At 40.2% G+C, this 25,638-nt stretch overlaps 1 protein-coding gene across 13 annotated transcripts in view; it reads right to left on the bottom strand.

Moving 5' to 3' along the window:
- SLC4A4 (solute carrier family 4 member 4) overlaps positions 1-25,638 on the bottom strand; it is a 499,211-nt gene that overhangs the window by 338,427 nt on the left and 135,146 nt on the right. For 7 of the 13 annotated variants that reach the window (XM_032259359.1, XM_032259358.1, XM_032259368.1 and 4 more), the window contains exons 1-2: positions 8,579-8,748; positions 8,167-8,240 (exon numbers count right to left, since the gene is read on the bottom strand). In XM_032259359.1, coding sequence (XP_032115250.1) covers positions 8,167-8,240; positions 8,579-8,673 — 169 coding nt within the window. In that variant the 5' untranslated portion in view covers positions 8,674-8,748. Of the gene's footprint in view, positions 1-8,166; positions 8,243-8,578; positions 8,749-25,638 lie in introns of those variants that run through there. The other 6 variants (XM_032259361.1, XM_032259360.1, XM_032259371.1 and 3 more) reach the window with 2 other exon arrangements.

The raw sequence follows: 25,638 nt of genomic DNA, 5'->3' as shown, positions 1-25,638 counted from the left end.
TAATTTAATGTTATTCTATAGGAGACATATTCCCTGGCCTTCCATGTAAACTCATCTAGGTATGTGATACATCTCTAAAATTACCATATCAACCAGCCTTGTGTCCTCAAATAACGGCTGGTTTATATGACTGAACAATAATCGGGGTCCTGGTTACAATATGTTCTCACATTCAACAATACATTCAACAGTAAGCCTGGAAAAGCAACATATTAGAGCTCACACCTGCAACTGTTCTTACAATTTTGATGGGCTTAAATTTAAAAAAAAAAAAAAAAAAAAAGCATGATCCATCAGTTACATTAAATTTAATAAGAAGAGTTAACATAAATACTAATCAACTAATCTGTTGAGTACCAGATATCAGTATTAGCTTTAGTCTGACAGTGCTCTGCAATCACAGCAATCGCTGGTGAGAAAGAGTTGCACATAAATCACATGCAACGATCACATGCAAGGAAGATAATACCTTAAATTTATGGGGTTCACCCTGGGGGATTTCAAATTGCTTTACTTATATTCCTAGAAAAACTAGGAGATGAGAAGCACAAATTCTATCTCCTTGTACAAAAAACTGAGATTCAGAAATTAAGTAACTTCTTAATGGCTTACTGGAAGTATTAAGGTATTTTTCCTGTATTATCCAAAAATTCTTAGAGCATCTCTAGCAGGTGGCTAAGGAGACAGGTTACTCACTGTACTTTGTATGACGGAACCATAACCACATGAGGGTGATTTGCCTTGTATTACCCAGAAAGACAGTGGCGACCAGGAACAGAAAAAGGTCCTGAGACCACCACCATGTTCTCTAAAGCATAGCATAGATGGAATCGAAGCAAGGAAAAACTTGAACAATCAGATACTAATTTAATTTGCCAAACACATGTATCCATTAAATTCAGTTATGAGCTTTCATTCTACCTTGAAGACATTTTCTTTATTTTTCAGTAGGAATTGAATTTCCTATTAAAAATTTAATAATCAATTGGGGGTTGGGGAGTGATTTAACCCATCTATAACAATTCTATCCCTCTAAAGCTGGTATTTTGACCAATATTACTAAAATTTAAAACCTCTCTTTATTCCCGGAAGTTTTTGGCCTTGTAAAAGTTACTGAGCATTCCACCATGAAAACAGCCAATAAAATAATATTTCATGAGGTCTAAGTAGAGCCTGTTCTTTCAAAAATCAACAGAGTATGAAGAAAGGTATACACATTAGATATAGCCCTTTGGATAGCTGCCTTCTAATTCTAACTCTATGGAAAGGTAGAAACAATTTACCAGATTTGAAAACTTTTTAGGTATTCAGAGAAATGAATTATTTAAGTCATCTATACTGCTGATTCAGTGGATGTCACTCACCACCCTCACTACCTTCACCTTTCATCCCACCTGGCAATCAGCAGCTCCAGGGATGAATGTTGGAACCTCCCGTGAACCTGTGCCATGGCAGGCTCTCACCTCAGTCCCCTGAATGCAATCAGCCGAAAGAGTAAAATAAAATAAAATAAAACAAAATAGAAATCTCATCAGCAAGCTCACAATATCAACAAGAGGGCCTCAACTGATCTTTATTATATTCTTATTTTACTCAGTCTCATCAGGCCCAATTCTCAATTCTCCCAATGATTTCTAATCTTGTGGTGATAAAAAGGGGGAAATATTTAGGTCAGGTTAGAATATATAGTATTATTTCTATACTGTTGCATAATCTTATTTAATTGGCACCTAAATTACATAATAGCCAGGAGGAAGCAGAATGATTCTACTCCATGTGGCAGACAGGGGGAAAAGCATTTATATATGCCTGTTCATACACATATACATATACTAGACTCTTGAGTCCTTCTCACTGGCAGAAAAGCACTGCATTCTTGAATCTGTTTTCCAAATGAAGCAATGTTGCAGGCTTTATTACACAATGGACAAGCATTTATATTTTACCCAGTATACAATTATGGTTAATATGCCTCTTCTTGGAAAAGAAGACAATTTAACAAATTAAAGATAATGTGTGTCAGAGCAGTCTAACAGTGAGAAGTAGACTTCATACCCAGAGCTTAAAGGATGATAATGAGTCCAAAGGAAAACAGAGAGGCCTTGGAAAATTCCACTGGACCATTCTGGCTTGAGTTTTCCAATAGAAGAATCAGTAGGTAAGCATGGTTAGGAAGGCAAAGGATAGATGTAGGGGAGAAATGATTTAAGCAAATAAACAACATTTATGCCAGTTACGATTTTTAGAAAAGATAACAACCAAAGAAAATTATTGGTGAGGCTTCAATTAGAAATAAAAACAACAGCGAGTGGTGGGGTAAAAAGCATTCCTGTTCCTAATGCCAGGTACAGCAGCAACATTGCTGTTGGTGGTTCTTAAGAGTTCTAAGGCACATGGCATGCTCCATTGTTCCCATTTTACAAAGGGAAAAACCCAAAATCCAAACTATAAGTTGCTTCCTTCACCTATGCAATGATTTGGCGATAGAGCAAGTTTTAAACTTTTATTCTCAAACTGATACTTAGCCACTCTGCTTTGACAACACATGAATAAAACAAACAATAGACTCCCAAAGATAAATATCAACAACATGTCTCACAAATATGACCAGGTAAAAAGCTTCTAAAAAGAAGCTGAATCTATAGACAAAACTGCTTGTAAGTGTATTATTTCAGAATTTCTGGATCCTTGCAAAACACAATGCAAGTACCAAGTTCAATTTGCTATGGCTTCCTGCCATCAAAGAACATCAACACCTAGGATAGGAAATGGCTTCAAGAAGGCTTTAGCCCATACTATACTACCAGAGAATTCTCTACAGTTGGAAAACTCTCGGAAGGAATGTCTGATTCTAGTTTCAACAACACACGGAACTATCAACAGCCTTCCTTGAAGTGAAAGAAATCTATATATAAATATTTAACTTCCCTGACACAGCAGGAGGTGTCAGGCAGCTACAGAGCTAAGTGCTGCATACTTTAGGACCTCTGGCCAGCGTTCAGCTGAGGCCATGAGGAGAAAGAAGCAGGAGTTGGGAAAGGTCTGTATGGGCTCAACCTGTTCTGGGAAACCTAGGTTGCTATTGGAGTACCAACTTTTAAACACCTCACTATATTTCTTTGAAGCGGTCCAATGTGTGGATACATTGTTTCTTTTAAGAAGGCTTTTCCTTTTGCAGTATTTGCCCAAGAGTTTCCTCTGTACACAATGTTTTCTGAGCAATTAGAGTGAACAGCAGAGAAGAGGCCAGCAAAATGCAACCGGACACTTATATCCAGTGCTCAGAATAGCCCCAGTGCCTACTCGGCCCCTCCCTTCCCATCCGATAAGTTTTCATTCACTCCTTCTTGGCAATTACGTTTTATACCATTGTAATTATTTTAAAATGTCTACCAGGCCCACATTTTTTAAGAAAAATACTACCTTCTCCAATACACAGGAGTAGATCATCCTAATATCCTCTAGTGAGAAACAGGTTTAAGTCATTATTTCACATCTGTAAAATGTTGAGATCTTGACTTCCAAAAAGACAAAAACCACCATTTCATCAGTTTAGTCTCTCTCTTCAAAAAACAAAGTAGGAGAATGAAGGAGTCTGATAAAGCAGAGATGTTTAGGACCTTCTTTTTCTTATCAGCATAAATATATAAATGATATATCAATGATCTTTGCAAAATCAAATAGGAGTAATACCTAGGATAAGATGAGAGGCTATATCATTTCATTAGAATAAGAGTACTAACATAACCAAAATTCCTTTTTTTTTTCTCTTCTCTTTTCTTTTTCTGAGGCAGGGCCTTACTCTGTCACCCGAGCTGGAGCACAGTGACACAATCACAGTTCACTGTAGCCTTGATTTCCTGAGCTCAAGCAATTCTCCCACCTCAGCCTCCCAAGTAGCTGGGACTACAGGCACACACCACCACATTCAGCTATTTTTTGTTTGTATTTTTCTGTAGAGATGGGGTTTTGCCATGGAGTTTCACCATGTTTTCAGGGCCATTCTTGAACTCTAGGCCTCAAGTGATCCTCCCACCTTGGCCTTCCAAAGTGCTAGGATTACAGGTTTGAACCACCACATCAGGCCTTGAGAACCAAATTTTTAACAAAAGATATTTTTAAATATGTAACAGGATTATACAAAGTGATTCTTCATATGTTTTATTTAGTTTATGTTATATATTTGTTTATTCATTCTTTCTTTTAACAAATAGTGAATATCTACCTGTCCCAGACCCTGACATATTTTTTTTACTTTTCCTGAAAATAATCCTCCTGCACATTCCATGCGTTTTAAAAAAACTCCCTCTTAATGTCCACCAGTAGACATGGGAATTTGTAGAATTATTCTTCCACTAGGACAGATGGGTGCATACTTCCTACTGCATGAAGTTTTGAATGGAAGAGGAAAATCAGCACAATATAGCATAATCACTTTAGGAGAGTACCAACCAAGCCTCACAAACAGAGACACATTTCAACCCATACTGCGTTACTTCATTTTTTATTTTCTGAGCTGTTGGTTGAACATGATGTTAAAAAGAGGCCCCTCCTCATGAAGTCAGAGTTGCCAAGGCCTGCTGGGAGTTACCTAGCCTCGCAGAGCCAAAGCCTTATCTCAAAGGATAAGGTGGAGTTTGCTCTTTTCCCCTATTGCGAAATATGAGACTATTAAGTAATCTGTTTATATCATACAGATCCAAAATCCTGGCTAGCTTTTTTAAGAATAAAACATCCATAGGATTTTCTTCTGTTTGGATAAAGCTACCTGGGATCCTTCCTATCTCAACCTTCATTCACCCCTATGTAATTAGCAATTCCCCGTCTATGTTGGAAATGAAAAGCGAGTGGTTGTCCCTCGTGGTCAACACTTCTGGACCATTCTGGTAATGTTAATTTGTCATTTACAGGCCAGTTCTGTGGCAGCATGAAAGGGCCTGGGTGGGAGCTGGAGCATTTTGATAAAGAAAGAAATATGAATATCTGAAATACTGACATTTTAAAATAAGTATCCACAGTAACCACTCTCCACCAAAAATGTTGACTTTACAAAACCCCACATAGTACAAGGGTAACCAGTGGAAGAGCAGATTTAAAGGCTTCTATTTATTTAAAGATTAAAACTGGTACTTAGTTTCTCTTTAAGCCATTAACACATGAAGAAAATTATGTGACAATGAGGTTTAGGTCTTTAAATATATGCCACATAGATAAATTCATTTAAACAGATGACTCCTCTTCTGACTCACTCTATTCTTAGTGAGTTTTGCAGTTGATGGTTTTCTATTAAGTTTTTAGAATGTGGATTAAGTGTCATGCCACCCACTGAGAGTAAAGTTGAACAAGGTGAACTGAGGGCGTGGTTTGAAGTCTCTCTCCTCAGATCCACAGCATTCGAAGGAACTATGAGAGAGTATCTGATTCTTCTTGCCATCAGGCTGAGCTGAATCCAATCACCCCAAATTAGGGGACCCTAAGAATTTTTAAAGCATGAATATTTCAAAGTAACAAGAACTATCAGAACTTAGTTACTTTAATAATCATTTATAAAGAGTACATCTTATTTATGCAGATAACTGTAAAAAAAAAAACAAAGTTTTAAGTTTACTTTGCCAAGAATGTTTACAAACATTGTAAACTTCTGTGTTTATTCTAGAAGCAAGAGAAATAACTACTTGCATAAAAGGAAATATAAATAATAGCATAAAGGCAAAGTGTTCCAGCTCCTTGCCTTTTGAATTCTGACCCTTAAAACTAAGGCATTCACTTCTGCCATAAATGTGCCAGGAAGATACTTTAGAATAGAGATAATAGTTTGCTTTTCTTCAAGTACTCTCTTCTCTATGCAATTAAAAATATGAGATGGACTCAGTCCCTTGGGAAGAAACGTTCCCCTTAAAATGTGAATACTTCTTAGAGGTCCTTACCTAGGCCACCACTGGAACCATGGATATGCCATAAAACCCCTGTCCATTTCAACTACTTTATACTATCACCTAGAGCTACTATAAAATCAAAGTCCTCCCACGCCCATCAATAAAGCAAGGTGAAAAGGTGGGAGGGTCAGTTGGGAGAACACCGAATTAAAAATGAACAATTTTGTTTATTTCTAATGAACAATAACTATAATTTCAAGACTATACTGTAAGACAGTCAGCACTGTTGAAAGTTACCCAGCAAATAACCCATAAGCAATCCTACTGCGGGGCTCAGGATTCAGCAACAGGCAACTATCTAAGCATGTCTTGAAAGACATGTAGTCAGCTCAGGTACCAATCAACATGAAAGACAGTCACTAAAATAGAGGTCTTATAAGAACAGGAAAATACATACATCCATTTGGCAAGTTTAATCATCACGAAACCAACACATTTCTTGAATTTTACAGATGTTTCTACCACCTTTGGTTGTCTTTCTGTTTCTTCTTAAAGAAACCTGGCTACAGATTTGTGTGCTATTCATTTATGTTGTCATCTTAATTCTGTGCTTGAAAATCAAGGGAAATACTTCAGGAAATACACTTCTTAGTCAAAGCCTTAAGAAACAATATACAATATCTTATTGCAGTAGAGTACTGTCAATCCTATGGACCTTACAAATTTGAGAAGCGATTTACATCTCTTGTGAATTTAGCTGGAATATTATTCTGAAAGGAAAACACATGCACACAGTGCATGTCACTCCCAAGCTTTTTTCTACTTTAATTGACTTAAAACTATAGGCTATTTACTAAAGCTACATTATTTCTTATATCCATCTGCTACAACTTTAATACTTGTATCTCCTCTTTGACACTGGGACAGTGACCGAGTCACTAAAATAATGATTTAACATCATGGGTTCCAAGAATCTTAAGACAGAAGTTTTACTATTTTGCTTTTACCAGCTTGACATTTTCCCACAGCATGTTGTAAAAATGCAAGGAACCCATAAAACAATATGAAAGAAAATACTGTAGTTTCCGTTTTCCTAAGAAACTTAGGCATCAAACTCATTAGTCCCAAGAGCATAAATGCGGGAAGTTGAGGTGGGGGTGGAGGCACCAATCCTCTAACACCACATGGGCAGAAGAAACTTACTAAAGAAACATGAGAAACAACATGATAGCCACACTATTCAAACTGTTCCAAGTGGCACAGAAGCATCACTTGCCCATTACCTGGTGTTCAGTCTGCCTGAAGAATCACTCCAGAATGTACAATACTGACTCTCTTTTCCCCAAGCCCACCACTGTCTGGTTCAAGTCTGGGGCTGGCACTAAATGTTTACCATATGGCACCAGTCAGGCCAGAGTCTCCAAAACACAGATGAATTGTCTCTCAGGTGACTTTAAAATGTGGAATTGATCACATAATTTACCTGCAAATTTCATTTAACCTTAAGTATTGCCTATAACCCTGGTTTTTAAAAATCTCATTATAAATATTAATAATAACATATATCCGTGATGCCTTCATATAATTATTTTAATAAATATTAATTCAGCTTTGCCTTCTCACTCTCAGATAAATAGCATTTTTCCCACATTATTGATAAGTCAGGAGACAGGAAAAGGGAATACCCACTGAAAGTATTATAGTACCAGATAAAACATAACTCTTCTTTAAGTTTTTAACAGGCACTAGGAAACATTAGCAAAAGAGATCCTTGAAGTTTTTTAAATAAAAAATGCTTGTCCATCTTCTCCTAACTGACATTTATTCATCCATGATTACCACTCTTAATATCTTCAGCTTAAACCCATTTTTCCTGCAACAATGGTATCACTATCCTTCTGTAATATCTATATCTTTACAAGCTACAAGAAAGAATATTAAAGATGCTACTGAATATATTTATATAAATCTAGCAGCTTTCTTGAATTAGTCATTGGAAGGTGGTTAGTATTTTTTGTAAAATGTTTATTTTTGATGAAGAGGCACAGCTAACATAGGTACCTACTTAAAATAAGACTTTTTTAAACCAGGCAAGACTCATATTGAATCAGATTCTGATGGTCCAATGAAGTTCTTAAAATTACTTTCTGTGCTGAAGCAAAATGTAGAGATTGATGAAACCCTATAGAAAAGGTTTGGTGTTTAACTTTAAAAATGAAATGCATGAATGTTATTATCTATAGAGACATATGTATGTCAATAGACACTTTCCCAGACCCATAAAGCTCACCTTCTACTTCTTCTTCATCACACACATGCTTGAGGAAGGAAGCCCCTCTGTCCAGGACAGCTTCATCCTCCATCCTATAGTAATAAAAAAGAAAAAAAGAATGCTCAGACTTCTCCTGGAGTGAGCCACTTGGAGCAGCCCAGCTTCTGGGCAGGTTAACCTGCAAGCTGTTGTTCATGTTAGCAGGGCAGAGTCACTCTTCCTTTGGTGTCTGCTACTGCTTCACGCAGCTCCTCTCATCTGGTGCTGGAGAATATGCCGGTCCCACATAGCTTCCGTTCTAACCTTGAGAGGGCACCCACATAGACAAGTAAGAGAAAATAATCCCAATCCTGTAGGCAGGATGTTGGGGGCTCTCTCCTTTGGGGTTTTAAAATTTTTTTAAAAAAGGATGAAAGAAAAAAAAAAATACCAAGAGAGGAAGTTTGGTATGTCTGGAGTGCTCGTGATGATCGTTTGTGGAAATCCAGCTTCAGTGCTTAGCTGCTCTTTAAACACCCACTGCATAAAATGTATACCCTCACACACACACACATATGCACACCCACCCACACACAGAGAGCGACGGGGAGTTGGGCTAGTGCACAGTGGGAGCCTAGCTTCCAGCCAGCCTCTTAATACCAGCACAGCCCAGTATTCTCTGTTGAGTGGCAAGCTTTGAGTCACATGTTGGCCTTACGGAAATCTGACATCTGAGGATTATCTAGCAACCCAGCTTCGGCAATACACACAGATACATGCCACCCATTCATTCATTTTCCACATTCTTATCACATGTCTTTCTCTATGCATATCTTCCCTGTTAACTCTTCCCTGAAGGGCACAAAGTTCTTCATTTTGTAACCACATTATGCTGTCCTCCTGTCTCCTTACATAATAGGATCTACTCTGCGATTTCATATGCTAAATAAGACCTCAGAGTCCATCCAAGGAATGACAGCGTTTTTAGGGTCTCCTGATGCCAAACGTGCTTCTAGTTTATAGAATGAGTTAAGGTTTATTTCCACACTCTGCAGCTCCTTTTCATTGCATTAACTTTGACATACAGAATTCCATGAGCTCTATTTATAGTGAAAGCAGAAAGAAATCCTGAATTGCTCAAATGCTGCTTGTGTAGTACCAGTCTGGAAACAAAGAACTTTCTCTGGGGACAGCTGCTCTATGTCATACCGTACATGAGCCCTGCCAGAGAACCAAATGTTCATTCTGTATTCTATTCAACCAATTATAAGCTCAGGCATTGAATATTGTAGGTCTGTTTTCCATATAATCTATATAACTTACTCTTGTGCTTTAGATATTTGTTGTAATCTATGTGGATGTGCATTGAATTCATATTTTTGTCTTTACTATTTTAGAAGCACATCCATCTAACAAAGCAACCATCATAACATAAAAAGTCAGAAATTTGGTGTCAGGAAGCCCTCAGTTTAAGAAAGCTAGCTCTACCACTTAATAGGTGTGCCACCTGGAGCAAAGTTTTTAGCTTTTTTGAGCCTCAGTTTTTCCATCTATAAAACCAGGGTAATAACATCAACCACGCATTAATCCAACACAATAATATCAACTTGGCATTGATGGCTTTGAGATTCGAAGTAGGTAACATACCTAAAAGCACACAATGCAGGACTCAGCACATACTGCGTGTTTAATTACTGTAAGTTTCCTTCCTTTCTGTTTCCTTCCTTTTTACCCTGACCAATCAACGGTGGACACCACCACTAAGAAACTCATTACCTCTGGACACTTGCAAGATTTTTTTGTTTCAAGAATATTGGCTTTGTGTATAATAGCCCATGGTGACAACACATCTTTTCCCTTCTCTATGCTCAAATTAAAAATAGAAAACTGAATGCAAGTAGGATATGGATCAGCCATCAATATTTTAGTGGAAGAAAAAATTACTTGAAGATTTGAGGCCAGGCATGGGATTCACGCCTGTAATCCCAGCACCTATAATCCCTCAAGAGGCCAAGGCAGGCAGATCACTTGAGGTCAGGAGTTAGAGACCAGCCTGGCTAATATGGTGAAACCCCGTCTCTACTAAAAATACAAAAATTAGCCAGGCACGGTGGCACGCGCCTGTAATCCCAGCTACTCGGGGGACTGAGGCAGAAGAATAAATTAAACCTGAGAGGCAGACGTTGCAGTGAGCCAAGATCGTGCCACTGCACTCTAGCCTGGATGACAGAGTGACACTGTCTCAAAAAAAAAAAAAGACTTGAGAAGTCAAGACCTTTACCAACTTCTCTAAGCCTATGGTTCCCGTGAAGATTAAATAATACAGTATATTTACTGATTCAGCAAACATTTATTTAGTGCCTGCCATGTTCCTCATACTCTTCAGAAACAGGGAAATGTATCTGTGAATCAGAGCAAAGTTCCTAAGAAATTAATAATGAATCAATGAACAAAGTAATCTGAGATAGCATTAAGTGCTTTGTGGAGAATAAAATGAGGCAGGGACTGCTTGGCATAGGGTGGTTCACATGAGGCTTCTGGAGGACAAATGAGCAGAGACCAAAATGACAGGAAGGAATCAGCACTGTGAATATTTGCAGGTAACGTGTTCCAAGCAAAGGGAACAGCAAAAGCAAATGCTCTAAGGTGAAGACAAGTTTAGGATGTTCCAGGAACAGAAACAAAGTTAGCACTGCTGGACAGGGCCAGAAGGTCAGCTTTAGCAGATGATACTGGTTGGGTCCATGAAACCAGGGTAAGAAGTCAAAATTTTAGGTGTTGTGGGAGTCACTGAAGAGTTGTAAAATGGAGAGTGACTTGAACTATTTTTCATTTTTAAAAGATCACCCTGGCTGCCACGTGAAAAATGGACAGTATGGGGACAAGAAAAATCAAGAAATTATCGCAGGAGCCAAGGGAAGGCTATGGGAAAAACAAGTTGTTGGGGAAAAAAATCAAGAGTTCTGCTTAGCCACTTGAAGAGTAAGGTGCTTATTACACATGAAAAAGGAGCCATCGGGTACACAAGTAGATATCTGAGTCTGGAGCTCAGAGGCTCAGGATTAGAGACAAAAAATTGGGAAATCAATGAATAAAGCTGGTACCTGAAACTATTACTAGGTGAGATCATCCAGGAAGAAAATGTAAAAATCAAGGAGTGGACCAAGTGCCGAGCATGCCAACATTTACAAGCAGAGCAGAGGAACAAAAGCAGTCAATGAGGTAAGATATCCAGGCAAGAGTGATGTCAAGGAAGTCACAAAAGAAGGAGGATACTGCTACCGAGTGACTGAGAAAGTTGGAGAGAGAGATGTTAAAAGCATTTTTGTCATGACCAATGTCTTCCAATTGCCACATATAATTTTTACATACCACACACAGTAGCAGACACAGAGGATGCATTCAATAGTTCTCTTTTCTCTTTCCTGCCTTCTTCCATTCATTCATTCATTCAGTAAATATTTACTGAATACCTACTATGTTACAGGCACAATCCAAGGCACTGGAGTTACAGTGAGCAAGACAGACAAGTTACCTAATGCAATCACATCCACCTTCTCAAAGATTATCCTTAGCAATGCAGGCAAATAAATTCAAAAGGCAAGAACCCATCCATTATACAGTTGTAGACATAGATAAGGATGACAGTTTAATGGGGAAGTTTTCTTAAAAGACCTCAGAAGCACAACAAAATCCTGAAGCCCTGTACTACTGCATGTACATTAACAGTGCCAGCTCCTCTTCAGAAAACAAAGAGTGGTTTAGCTCACAGGGCTGCTCAGAACTAACGCTTTCCAGTCCTATCAGGACTAATTCTTTCCAGCCTGTAGAATCCAACACAAATTCATCTGGAACATCGTTTCTGCACCCCACCATTAATCAAACTGGTCCGAAAATCTTTTTTCAAATTTCCTAAATAAAAGGTTTAGCCTTTGTGCCTAAGCCATTCCCAGAATTGCATGCAACCACCAAAGGAGAAGTAAAAGAAGAAAAGGTGACGCAGTGGCTCAGCCTGTAATCCCAATGCTATGGGAGGCCGAGTGGGAGGATTGTTTGAGGCCCGGAATTCTAGATCAGCACAGGCAACATGGCAAGACCCATCTCTGAAATTTCTTTTTTTCAAATTGGCTAGGTGCAGTGGAGTGCACCTATAGTCCCAGCTATTTGGGAGGCTGAGGTGCAAGGACTGCTTGAGCCCAGAAGTTCAAGGCTGCAATGAGCTATGATTAGTCCACTGCATTCCAGCCTCGGTGACACAGTGAATTCCCATCTCTAAAAGAAGAAAGAAAATACAGAAAGGAAGAGAAAATGAAAACCAGCAACAACTGGAGGGGATAGTAGAAAAGTTCAGAAAAATCCACTTCCTAGGCTGAGAAGACCACCCAGCCTAACTGAGGCACTGTCACTTGTTCCATCTGAGATAGAAAGTGAGAATAATGATTGGTGCAGTCCTTGGCTCTTTGATGCATATTTCACATTCCTCCAAGACTATACACAGCGAGTAATTAGAAACTTTGTTCTTTCTGACAGACAATGCAGAGCATCTCAAAGCCGTCCCTTCCCCGTAGGAAGCAAAAAGGGGTGAGTGAGGCAAACTGAAAGTATAAAACCTGTGCAGCCACAGTGGCCATTCCCCAGAGCAGCCCTCACTCCTTCTTAGCAGTAAGCCCAGCCTGGTGCATCTAGGCTTCTGCACAAAATACAGGAATTCAGCACCTTTTCTTCATCTTTATGCCACAAATGTCAATTATTTGGGTTTGTGTCCCTCCCCACCGCAAATCCTCTGAGCAGTTGCTTGCTATTATTAGTAAGACACGGATATCTTTTAAAATAACCACCTGACCCAACTAGTTCCTCCTTCTATCAATAGGAAGAAATTAACCCATCCAGTCCTTAATCAGACCCCCAAACCCATTCTTAAAAGTTCCTTTCACACACTCTGCGTTCACTGAACACAAAGAAGGGAAGAGCATGCTTCTAAAAAGCTCCCTGGGTTGCTCACATCACCAGCATGAGGCAAAGTTCAGAATAGATTTGGAAGCTTCTCACCAGCATCACGGGGATAAGGGTCACACCAGTCAGTATAAAATCCACTCAGGGTCAATAATGCCTTCCCTCAACTAGGCCTGTGACCATACAAGTTATACACTTTCTACAGACGTCCACACCCAAAGCAAGGTTTTTCTTATTCTCTGTTATTTTGGGGCACCAAAATGATTTAAAGTAACACATGTGAAATCTACTGCCAAATGCACCAGCTTTCAGCAGCCGGTCCTAATCACTGAGCAGGCTCCTGAGGGTGACTTAAGCTCAGCATGAGAAACATTTGTGCAAAACTGTCAGCCACTGGGTCTTGAGCACCCATCTACATTCCACCCCTCTCAGTTCCCACCCCTAGAGACCTTGCCAACTGCCAACGTGCTCACCAGCTAGTCCACACAGCGCAAGCAGCTGCCACTCAGCCAGTCAGCACGTGGCAGGCCGCCAGCACACAAGTTTCAGAATGCAAGCCTGCCCCGTCACAGTGCTGCTAAAGGTTGAAGGTCTTCGTGTGCTCGCCTTTAGATTCGCCTCACTTGCCCTCTCACCTCCCTTCTCCCATCCCTCCCCTGTTACTCCTTCCACTGTAGCACTTCACTTGTCTCTATAGTAACAGCATCTGGATTCAGGGTTAAAACTTTATACAGCACATGTCTCCTCCTAGCCCAAGCTTTTGCCAAAGGATGCAGTAGCAAAAAGGCTGCTGCTATGCAAGCCGCCTGCTTCCCTGCCACCCCAGGATTGCAGCTACTCTGTAAGCTGTAGGATGAAAGCAACCACCGCACTGAGCCCAGGGGAAGCCTGAAACCTGCACGCACTGGCAGGTATACAGAGGATGGGACCCTGGAGAGCAGTAGGGCACCAGTGTTTAACATGTTCATACCAGAGTTTGACATCACTGGTTCTCTCTGTGCATACAGCTTAAAGTTTATTAGCTAATCTTGTATTTCAGCTCATCCCACTTTATCCTTACTAGCTTGGTCTGTTTATGACATCCAGTGAACCCCATAATCTCTCACTTCACACAGCTTTCCCATGCATAGCCAATGTTTAAAAAGTTCTTTACACACATGCCCACACACACGCCAAAGTGACGCACACAGGGGAGTGGACAAATACTAGCAAGTGAAGAGTTTTATTATCAGTCATTTTTGCCATGAAAATTAAGTGTATACAAGGGCCTTTACTTGAGGACTGAAGTCTCAGGGTTCAAAAGCAGGCTGTCCGTGTTACTTGGCTAATCTTGGATCAGATGAAAGACAAAAATCAGCATTTCACAGGTCTTTTTCGGGAGCTGTACAGAATATAACAATCAGTACTGACATCTTACTTAAATCATACATTCATACACACATTTCTGAGTTTTATTCCCTATTCAAATCATGTCTAAGAAGTGGGGTAGTATTGCCATTATAAACCATTTGCAAATGTGATGCTTTCTTTCATGCTTCTAAACTTCACAGTACTTTATTGGTGCTTTTGTTATTTGGTCAAATCTGCTGTGCACATTTTCGACATACACATAAAGAACAAGACAATTCTCTAAGCCACAGGCAACAGGGAGGAGCAATCTCAGTGGCTGCAAAGTGCACTGCCATCTTTTGGCAACATGTGTTCACTACAGGGAACCAAAGGGCAAGAAAGGGCTGCAACCATTCCCTTTAAACTTCACAGGACCTCTAAGAAGGCCTTTCATTCCCACAGGAAGTAAGGCAGAACACAGTTGCTGACTTAACTGTGCAGACCACTAGAGCTCTAGGCATCTATGCTGGGGGAAAGGGACATCGGTGCAGCAAAACTGACTAGCATGACTGATGGCAGAGATGACTCCAGGAGATCAGCTGGCAACAAAGAGAAGCAAATCTCCTTCCAGAGCTCAGGAGCACCCTAATCAGCCTGGAAATTTACACAGGCCCAGGGCCAGAGGGAAATAGGTGAGAGTCCCACACAAAATCAGACTGAGAACTGGATAAAAGGTGAAAATGCAACTCAGAGCAGGATCATGCCAAATCTAATTCTGGATTTATGAACTGTATTAAAAGTTCATTTGTACTCTTGGGCACTTATCCCAGAGAAATAAAAAATTACGTTCACTCAAAAACATGTACATGAATGTTCATAGCAGCTTTAAATATAGTAGGAAACTCCAGAATTAATCCACATGTCTTTCAATAGGAGAGTGGTTAAACCATGGTACATCCATACCATGGAATACTGCTTAGCAAGAAAAATGAACTAACTATTGATTCAACAAATTGAATGAATCTCCAGGAGGTTATGCTGAGTGAGAAAAGCTCACCCCAAAATGTTACACACTATATTATTCCATTTATATGAAGTGATAAAATTTTAGAAATGAAGGACAGACTCATGTTTGCCAAGGGTTAAAGATGAAGGTATTTGCAGTTAACAAGGACAACACGAGGGACCCCTGTGGTGTTGGCTCTACTCAGTTTCTTGTCTGTGGATACGTGGATCTACACAGGCGATAAAATTGAATAGAATTTAATACAGACAGGGAAGACAGAGAGAAAAATTAATACAAGTAAAACAGGAAATGTGAATAAGTTTGGCGAATTGTATCAGTGCCAATATCCTGGTTATGATATTGTACTATCATTTTGTAAAATGTTAACCTTGGGAAAAACTAGCAAAGTGAAGCTTTTCTGCACCAGTAGGCTCTGCGTATAATTTCTCAAATATGCATTTGAATCTACAATTATCTCAACAAAATTTTCAATTTAAAAAAGCTCATTTGAGGCCGGGCGCGGTGGCTCAAGCCTGTAATCCCAGCACTTTGGGAGGCCGAGGCGGGTGGATCACGAGGTCAAGAGATCGAGACCATCCTGGTCAACATGGTGAAACCCCGTCTCTACTAAAAATACAAAAAATTAGCTGGGCATGGTGGCACATGCCTGTAATCCCAGCTACTCAGGAGGCTGAGGCAGGAGAATTGCCTGAACCCAGGAGACGGAGGTTGCAGTGAGCCGAGATCGTGCCATTGCACTCCAGCCTGGGTAACAAGAGCGAAACTCCGTCTCAAAAAAAAATAAATAAAATAAATAAAAAAATAAAAAAATAAAAAATAAAAAAGCTCATTTGTAACTTTGTTTTTTTAATTTCCCCTAGAAACATTATTCGGCATGGTGGTCAGGTCCAATCAGCTGGTCCACTAACACAGATGCAGAATCAGGCAAAACTGAAGACAAAATCCCAGATGCACACTTTGGTAAGTGTGTAAGCTTAGAAAGTTAACTAACCTCTCCCTTCAGTGTCTTTTAAAATGAGCTTATACCACTTCAGAAGTTAGTTTAGGAAATTAAATAATTTCCTAGAGTAAATAAATCCAATCAGTTTTAGTTAAATCTAAATATAAAGTTCATAGGGCCCAGAGAATAGAGTATTAACACTCTTACAGACACCAAGGTCACAATTCTTTCTCATGAGCAAATGCATGGGATTTTTAACTGGGGAGACCACAGATAAACTGTCCCTCAAACGATTAAGATCAAACTCTCCCTTTCTACCTTCTCCGTGCTGAGGCCAAGTCTCCTAAACTCTGTCTTCAGATTGTTGATTGACTTCTGAAAGGCTGGAGCAGGCTCAGCAACAAAAGACAAGAAAATAATTAGTAGAAGGATGGAGACAGAGACTCTGGGGTGAGAAAAGGCTCAGAGGCCAGCGGAGGTGACAGATGAAGGGAGAAAGTGCTGGGGAGGGTATTCGGTGTTGAAAGGAGGACTGCGTTCATGACTCCTCAGGGCAGTCCCTGACTTAGCCTACACTCGCACTCACACACAACGTAATATTTTTAATGGGCCATCTCACGTGCTTCCACAAAGACCATGTGCTGCTTCTGACCAGAGCTCCATTGCAGAATAGAGCAGTCTTCTCCTTCCTATGTCAGAAACCAAGTACTTTGCCATTCAAACATTTTCTCAGAGTTTTTACTATTAGGGACAGGAAAAAGAAACTCTCTTCTAAACTCTTTATCTGTCAGTCACCCTTCTTCAAGCCTTCTTGTGTGAAAATCAGAAAGGTCCTAAGACAGGAATCAGGCAAAATGAAATGGCTGGGCTCCTCCATATGAGACACCAGCACAGAGGACGGCAGTGGACGTGTTCATCCTCTGTCCCCTCCTCCCTCCCACTACCAGCTCTTCAAACAAGAGCCAGACCCTAACCAGCAGCCCAGTAAGAGCAAAGGAAGGAAAGGAGGATGCCCCACAGGGCAATCACAGGAAAAGGAATATCTATAGCTGAAAATCCACCCTGCAAGGCAGCTGTTAGTCAAGGGAAGCTCCAACATGCTCAGGTTTGACGTGAGTGTAGGATGCCTGGATTCCCATCCGTCCTCTCACTAGTGGTTTCTCACTCGCCTCCATGGATCTGAACTTATTCCCCTCTAACCCATCCATTTATAAAACACACTTTGGTATCCCTCTCCTTTTAAAGTGCCTACCGTGGTTCTTCATTACATGAAAAATTGAATCCAACTTGCTCAACATGAAATGTAAGCTCAGGTCCTACCATCCCCACACCAAACACCCTGAACCATCTAGCACATCTTCGTGTACATGCTAGTTCTTCTAATTAACATATCATCTTAGTTAACCCATTCTTTGAAACCCAACTCAAGATCCAACCTCTCCAGAAGCTTTTCTAAATTCTCAGACATAACCTTCCCTGAGCAAAGCTATGCTCCTTCCTCTGTTCTCCACTGGCTTCCTGAATGTGCCTGCTTCTCATACAGCACGTTATAATGCATTGTCATTATAACTTATCATTACTCAACTGTACTTGTGCATGTCATGGCTCTTGTTCCACCATATTATGAGCTCTTCGAGAGCAGATGTTGTCTTTCTAAAATTTTTCTACAGCTAGTGTCAAGCTATGTGCCATTGACTATGAATCAATCGATGAATCAGTCAATCAACCAACCAGTTAGAAATGGGCACGGTGAGAGCACACACACATTTGGTATTAAATGGATCTCTAAGTCTAAAGGCCCTGACTGTGTATTTCAAACAACATAAACCCCATAAACAAGCAAATTGCCAATTCCTTACCCTGTTATTCAACTGAAGAAACAGTGATTTGTTCCAAAGAAACGGGAGGGAAATGGCTATGCTGTACTCCCTGAAGAGTGTTATGTTTATGGTTGAATTAAGGGATTTTTCATGGATATTTTTAACTATATAATTTTCTCTTTATAGGCTAACATTAGAACTTAACCCTTCACACAGACTATAACTATACTGTCATATGTGGTGGCCAAATTAAATTCAAATGAGAATTTCCCCTTGTCTGCTAAAGAAAAAAATTAAGAGGTACCTGGGCCTGCCACATACTACGTTCTAAATAAAAATTTGTTTCACAAACAGAAGAATGAATGAATTTAAAAATAAATCACACCATAAACTACTTTAAATGCCCGGAACAAAGCCTGGCACAGTGGCGTATGCCTAAAGTCCCAGCTACTAGGAAGGCTAAGGTGGGAAGACTACTTGAGCCCAGGACCTTTGAGTCTGTAATGCGTTACAGTCATGCCTATGAAGAGCCACTGCACTCCAGCCTAGGCAACATAGTGAGATCCATCTCTAAAAAAAAATAAGAAATACCCAGAAGCAGCATGAAAGTTATAAGAAAGTTCAATTTTGTTCATCAGGCCGGCAACTGGACAAATAAAACTCTGTAATGTGTTCAGGTAAATCTATTAAGAAGCATGATGGCAGTTACCTGCAAATAAAATTGGGATTAAAAATGTCAATATAAACCTTAAGCTCTAGAAATTTTAGCTTAATTTTACGTTTATACACAGTCAATGATAAATTATTTGTAGTAATTAGTACGGCAATAGCATGGATAACTAAAATCCTCATTTAATTCCTATTCTTTGTACTCTGTGATTTTTGCACATTTCCTGTGGATTTTAGAGGGATCTCAGATCAGATGCAGATTGGCAGACAGATGGGGACTCAAGAGCAGGGGTTTGTTCCAGGACACGGGGCTGGGAGTCAACTCTACGGCACCTGATCAAGTACTGCCTCCTGACCTACCCACCTCTGACACACAGAACTGACATTGGGGAAGATGCCTTCTGAAATGGATTTAGGTAAACCTTCCTACCTCACCCAACATGGCAGCCACAGTGTTCACATCTACCATCCTGAACCACCAGCGGCTGGCAGGGATAAGCTTCCTGAAATTTTGTTAAGTTCTTGTCACATGTCAGTCAATGTGCTAAGCAGCATACATGCATTATGTCCTTCTAGATGCCATCTTATTTTATCTGACTCAGTAACGAGGTAGAATTGAAGATTCTAGCTAAAGGATGTCAATACCTATAGCAATGTAGGAACTGAGATTAGGGACTTTCATTACCTTTTATTTTTATTTATTTATTTATTTATTTATTTGAGATGGAGTCTTGCTCTGTCACCCAGGCTGGAGCACAGTGGTGCTATCTCAGCTCACTGCAACCTCCAGCTCCCAGGTTCAAGCAATTCTCCTGCCTCAGCCTCCCAAGTAGCTGGGATTACAGGCACGTGCCACCACACCCCGCTAACTTTTATATTTTCAGTAGAGACGGGGTTTCGCCATGTTGCCAGGCTGGTCTCAAACTCCTGACCTCAGGTGATCCGCCCACCTCAGCCTCCCAAAGTGCTGGGATTACAGGCATAAGGCACCAAACCCGGCCCATCATCTATTAATATTTTAAGTCACATTTTAAACACTTACTACCTGCCAGGTACTATGCTAAATACTTTTCGACGATTATTTAATTCAATCTGATGACAATACCATAGGTAGGACTTTTCCCACACCCACTTTAGAGTTCTAATTTTGAGGTTAAATAATTTGCCCAAAATCACACAGTACATGTGATGAGAAGACCAGGCATGTAGACCAATTTAGCAGTCCACAATTTTAACCACTCTACTCTTTTGTAATCAAGTAATCAATGCCCACCAAGGGTCGTCTTCAAGAATATTTTTCACAGTGCTGAACTTACATATATGCCTTCTCACAATTTCAAATTACATCACCTACCTCTTTCCCCACTTTGGTGTGCCTACTGGCCAAAAATTGGAGCATCCCGTAACAATCCACTCCCACTCCCTGCAGCCCTGCAAATTAATGTCTTTATTTTTATTTAGCAAACACTTAGGCAGTGGTTACTATATCCTAGTTACTACTGTAATTGCTTTACGAATATTATTAACTCATTTAATACTCACAACAATCCAATGAGATGTGTACTGTTTTTATCACCATCGTCTCTAAAACACAGAGAGATCGAGTCACATGCCCAAAAAAATCAGACGGCTCTAACTGTGGATGCCAGTATTCAAACCCAAGAGGACTGGCTCCAAAATCTGCTCTCTTACCCACTCAATGTCAAACTGCCTCTTTTTAGCCAGTTTGATTGATCTGTTAAAACTCTTTAAGGAGCCCTGGCAGTTGAGGAACAAGAGTGGGCAGAGGAAGTCAGGGCCAAGACCCGAGGTGGGTCAGTGTTGGAAGGACCAGGCTGTGGATGAGATGGGGCTGTGAGGATGCAGGCTCTGGGGAAGGGACTGAGAGGATCAGGCTCAGAGAAGAAGCGGCTGTGGGGACCCGGCTCCAGACGGGACTTAGGGAACGGGACGGATGTGAGTTCTCCAGCTTCTGAGGGAAGGCGGTGTGGGAGGAACAGAGGTGTGAGGAGCCGCGCTCCTAAGAGGAGAAGGTCAGAAAGGAATGGGGCGTGAAGACAGACACAGGCTCCGGAGAGGTAAAATGGGAGCAGTGCGGACCTGGGCTCCTAAGGATTCAGAAACGGGCTGCCAAGACTCAGGTTCCTGAGGGGCAGAAGCAGACTGAGAAAACCTGAGCTTGGAAGGGAACAGAAGCGGGCAGTGAAGATGGGTTTCTGTGGGAACGAAATCCGAGCTTCGAGTCTCTGCATTCCTGAGTCTCAGAACAGGGCTGTGAGGACCTGAGCTCCTAAAAGCGCTGGATCTAAGGGACCATGGATGTGAGTTCGCCCTACAAAGGAAAGGGAAAGGGCTGCCTACTTGGCTTTCGGCAGACTTTTCTTTTGTCAGATAATCTAGGAGGCCCACAGCAAGCATCTTCATTTTCTGCTTCATTCGTGGGAATCAGATGTAAAGTTGAAAATAGTTTGAACTCAGTTATACACTCATAAGTTCTTTAAATCCCATTCCGCTCAACCCTGATTGAGCACAGATCACTGCATCTCAAATAAAAGAATGTCAGTGCAAAAAATAAAAAAAATAAAAAAAATAAAAATAAAAACTCTAGGAACCTGGGGTCGCAAATGTTAAACAGACCTTCAGTGAAAGAGCAGACTCACTGGCTGCTGGACATTCATGAACATACCCTCCCCAGGCCCATTTTGCAAATTTCCCAATTCGCAAGTATCACGCAGCATCCATCTGCCAGGCTCAGCCTGGGCTGACCACTGCCACATGGTTCTCCACCAAAGCACAGACCCACTACATGGTAGGACCCTGTAGGGCTGCCAGCAAATAGTTGAAATCACAATTGTTAGATTCACACATGCCAAGGAACTACTGTATGGAAAGCCAGAAGAGCGCATCACTCACAATGTGGGCTGTACTACTAGGCAGAAAAACAACTTTTATTTCATAAACTTTATGAGCACAGTTCACTATTACAAGAACATTGGAGACACTTCTCTAGTCTGTGTTCCCTCATTAAAATGTCTCTTTCCACAGTGCTGTTCAAAGTTTATCCCTCATTTTTGCCAAGAAATCTCTCAGTGTATACTTGTGATCTAATTTTCCAAAGTTTAATTCATTTACTCATTCATTTATTCAATGTACTGAGTGTCTGCTATGACCAGGCATTATTTTAGGCACTAAGGATAAATCTATGGTGGGAAATAGACAATATACAAAATGTAAAAATCAATTGCATAATGTGTTAAAATTGACACTGCAATGGAAAAATATAAACAAGGAAGAGATTTAGGGAATGCTGGTGAAACTGAGAAGTGGTGCAATTTTAAATAGGTAGTTAAGAAAGGCCCCAATGAGTGATAGTTGAGCAAAGATTGAAAAGGGTAAGGAAGTGAGACTTGTGGTTATGTGAGAGAACAGCAAATGCAAAGGCCCTGAGGCAGGAAATCGCCTGGAAGATTACCGGAATATGAAAGAGGCCAGTGGCTGGTGCAGAGTGAGCCAGGAGAACTGGAGATAAAATCAGAGAGGTGAAGGTAAAGGCGAGGCAGGCTGCTCTGGGTCTGAGAGGGCTTTGGTGTTTACTCTGAACAACTAGAAAGCCGCGGGAGGGTCTAGGCATTAGAGTGATACTTCCTCAAGCTTACAGTCTTTACTCAAGTCTTTGTCATTATTTAAACATTTCCATTAAAGTGCTTCCTGAAACCTACTTAGAAGGTCTTTCTGGGGCCACAGCTAGTATAGCACAGAGGTTACAGGCGGGATCTGCTGGGTCAGAATCCTACAGCACCATGTCAGAACTTGACCCAATCCTCTCCAGATCCAAAAGTGCACTGACACACCTTAGGAGACTTCATTCCAAGTGTTCAGAGCCTTGACATTGACTTCTGCCTTGTGAAGGTGCTGAGCAATGTTTCAGTGTTCATGACAAAGGCCAATCTGCATTAACTTGTTAATATAATCTTTATCAGCTTCTGCCAAACTAGCTCCAAAGTTCATGACTCAAGTTGTTGCCACTTGAATCCTCGCCTACCTATGCCCCAGGGATGGCAACAAGTAGTGTGAGAAGATGCCAAAGCAGATGATTAATATGTGGATATCATGAGAATAGCATAGAGCTGATTTGTTGGTGGTTTTTTTTTTAACACCCATGATTCAAACTGGTACTTTAAATAATAAAGAAATACATTTAAAGTTGTTTTAAACTATGAGTTTTCTGATTCCATGGTTACACTTCCTGCACTTGAGAGGGAAATCCCCTGAACTTGTCATCCTTTGCATAAGAATGACATCCCTTGTTTGGTTCTAGCCACTTGTTTGTACAGAGGAGTGGTCCACATTGTGAAAGGATGTTACATCCCAATTTAAAAACACTCTCATTCATAGTGGAAAGCAGTACGGTGATCCTCAAAGAGTTAAAAGCAGAACTATCTACCATTCAACCCACCAATCCCATTACTAGGTATATACCCAGAAAAATATAAGTCATTCTACCATAAAGACACATGAACATGAATGTGCACTGCAGTCCTATTCACAATAGCAAAGACATGGAATCAACCTAAATGCCCATTAATGACAGACTGGATAAAGAAATTGTGGTACATATACACCATGGAATGTTATGCAGCCATTAATAAGAATAAGATCATGTTTTTTGTGGGAACATGGATGCAACTGGAGGCTATTATCCTCAGCAAACTAACACAGAAACAGAAAACCAAATGCTGCATGTTCTCACTTATAAGTGGGAGTTAACGATAAGAACTTATAAGCACAAAGAAGGAAACAACCGACACTTGGGTCTCCTTTAAGGGGGATGGTGAGAGGAGGGAGAGGAACAGAAAAGATAACTATTGAGTACTGAGCTTAATACCTGGGTGATGAAACAATACATGCAACAAACTCCCATGACACACATTTACCTATGTAACAAACTGCACATGTACCCCCAAACCTAAAAGTTTAAAAAATGAAAAAATAAAAACACTCTCTTTAACTCTGATAGAAAAAAGGACACACATATGATATAACCATCAAATGTGACACGTGGGCTGAGATACCAATTCAAACAAATCAACCGTTTAAAAAACTATTTTGAGACAATCAAGGAAGCTTGGATGTTAATTGGGTATTAGATGGTACTAAGGAATTATTAATTTTATTAGGTATGATAATGGTGGTGAGGTTATATGTATTTTTAATGTCTTTACAGGCATATGTCAGAGATGTTGCAGGTTTGGTTCCAGAGCACCACAATAAAACAAATATCACAATACAGCAAGTCACATGAAATTTTTGTTTCCCAATACATATAAAAATTATGTCTATACTACACTGCTGTCTATTGTGTGCAACAGGATTATGTCTAAAAAATGCACATATCTTAATTTTAAAATTCTGTATTGCTAAAAATGCCAACAATCACCTGAGCTTTCACCAAGTTGTCATCTTGTTGCTGGTGGAAGGTCTTGCCTCAATTCTGCTGGACAGCAATGAAATTTACCTCATCAATTGATTCTTCCTTCACAAAATGTTGCTCTGTTGCATGCATTGCTGTTGAAGAGCATTTTACCCACAGTAGAACTTTCTCCAAAATTGAAGTCAATCCTCTCAAACCCTGCTGCTACTTTAAGTTTATGCAATATTCTAAATCCTAATCCTTTGTTGTCATGTCAACAATGTTCACAGCATCTTCAGCAGGAGCAGATTCTATCTCAAGAAATCCCTTTCTTTGCTCATCCATGAGAAGTGCCTCCCCATCCATTCAAATTTGTCATGAGGTTGTAACAATTCAGTCACATCTCTAGGCTCCACTTCTAATTCTAGTACTCTTGCTATGTTCAACACCTCTGCAGTTACTTTCTCCACTGAAGCCTTGAACCCCTGAAAATCATTCTTGAGGATTAGAATCAACTGCCTCTTAAACTTAAGCTTCTGTTTCTGTTGATATTTTGGCATCCTCCCATGAATCATAAATGTTTTTAATGGCATCTAGAATGGTGAATCCTTTCCAGAAGGTTTTCAATTTACTTTGCCCAGATCCATCAGAGAAATCCCTATTTATGACAGCTATAGCCTTACAAAATGTAGTTTTAAATAATAAGACTTGAAAGTCAAAATTACTCCTTGATCCACGGGCTGCAGAGTGGAAGTTATTTTAGCACACATGAAAACCACATTCATCTCCTTGTACCGCTTTGTCAGAGCTTTTGGGTAACACTGTCAATAAGTGGCAAAATTTTGAAAGTAGGTCTCAACGGCGAGCTTAAAATACTCAGTAAATCATATTATAAACAGATGTGCTGTCATCTAGGCTGTGTTGTTCCATCCTCAGAGCACAGGCAGAGTAGATTTATCATAAATCTTGAGGGCTGTTTTCACTTTCTTATCATTGGTGTATTCACTGGAGTAGTACTTCCAATTTTCTTCAAGCACTTTTCCTTTGCATTCACAACTTAGCTAATGATTGGAGCAAGAGGCCTAACTCTTGACCTATCTTAGCTTTTGAGATGCCTTCTTCACTGAGCTTAATCATTTCTAGCTTTTGACCTAAAGTGAGAGACGTGCTACCCTTCCTTTCACTTGAATACTTTGAGACTCTTGTGATGTCTCTGCAGAAGAGTGAGCTTCCCTGCGATCCTAGAAGAATAAAAACTCCCCAAAAACTAATACAGTCCCTTGTATTACTAGACGTTGATGGGATACAAGGGAAAAGAAAAAGAAGGATGTTCCTGGTGACAGCATATTCCCTTCTTGCAAAC

Source organism: Sapajus apella, unplaced genomic scaffold, assembly GCF_009761245.1.
Source record: "Sapajus apella isolate SASKATOON/1434 unplaced genomic scaffold, GSC_monkey_1.0 scaffold108, whole genome shotgun sequence".
Taxonomy (NCBI): Eukaryota; Metazoa; Chordata; class Mammalia; order Primates; family Cebidae; genus Sapajus; species Sapajus apella.
This window is presented reverse-complemented; position numbering and strand designations above follow the sequence as displayed.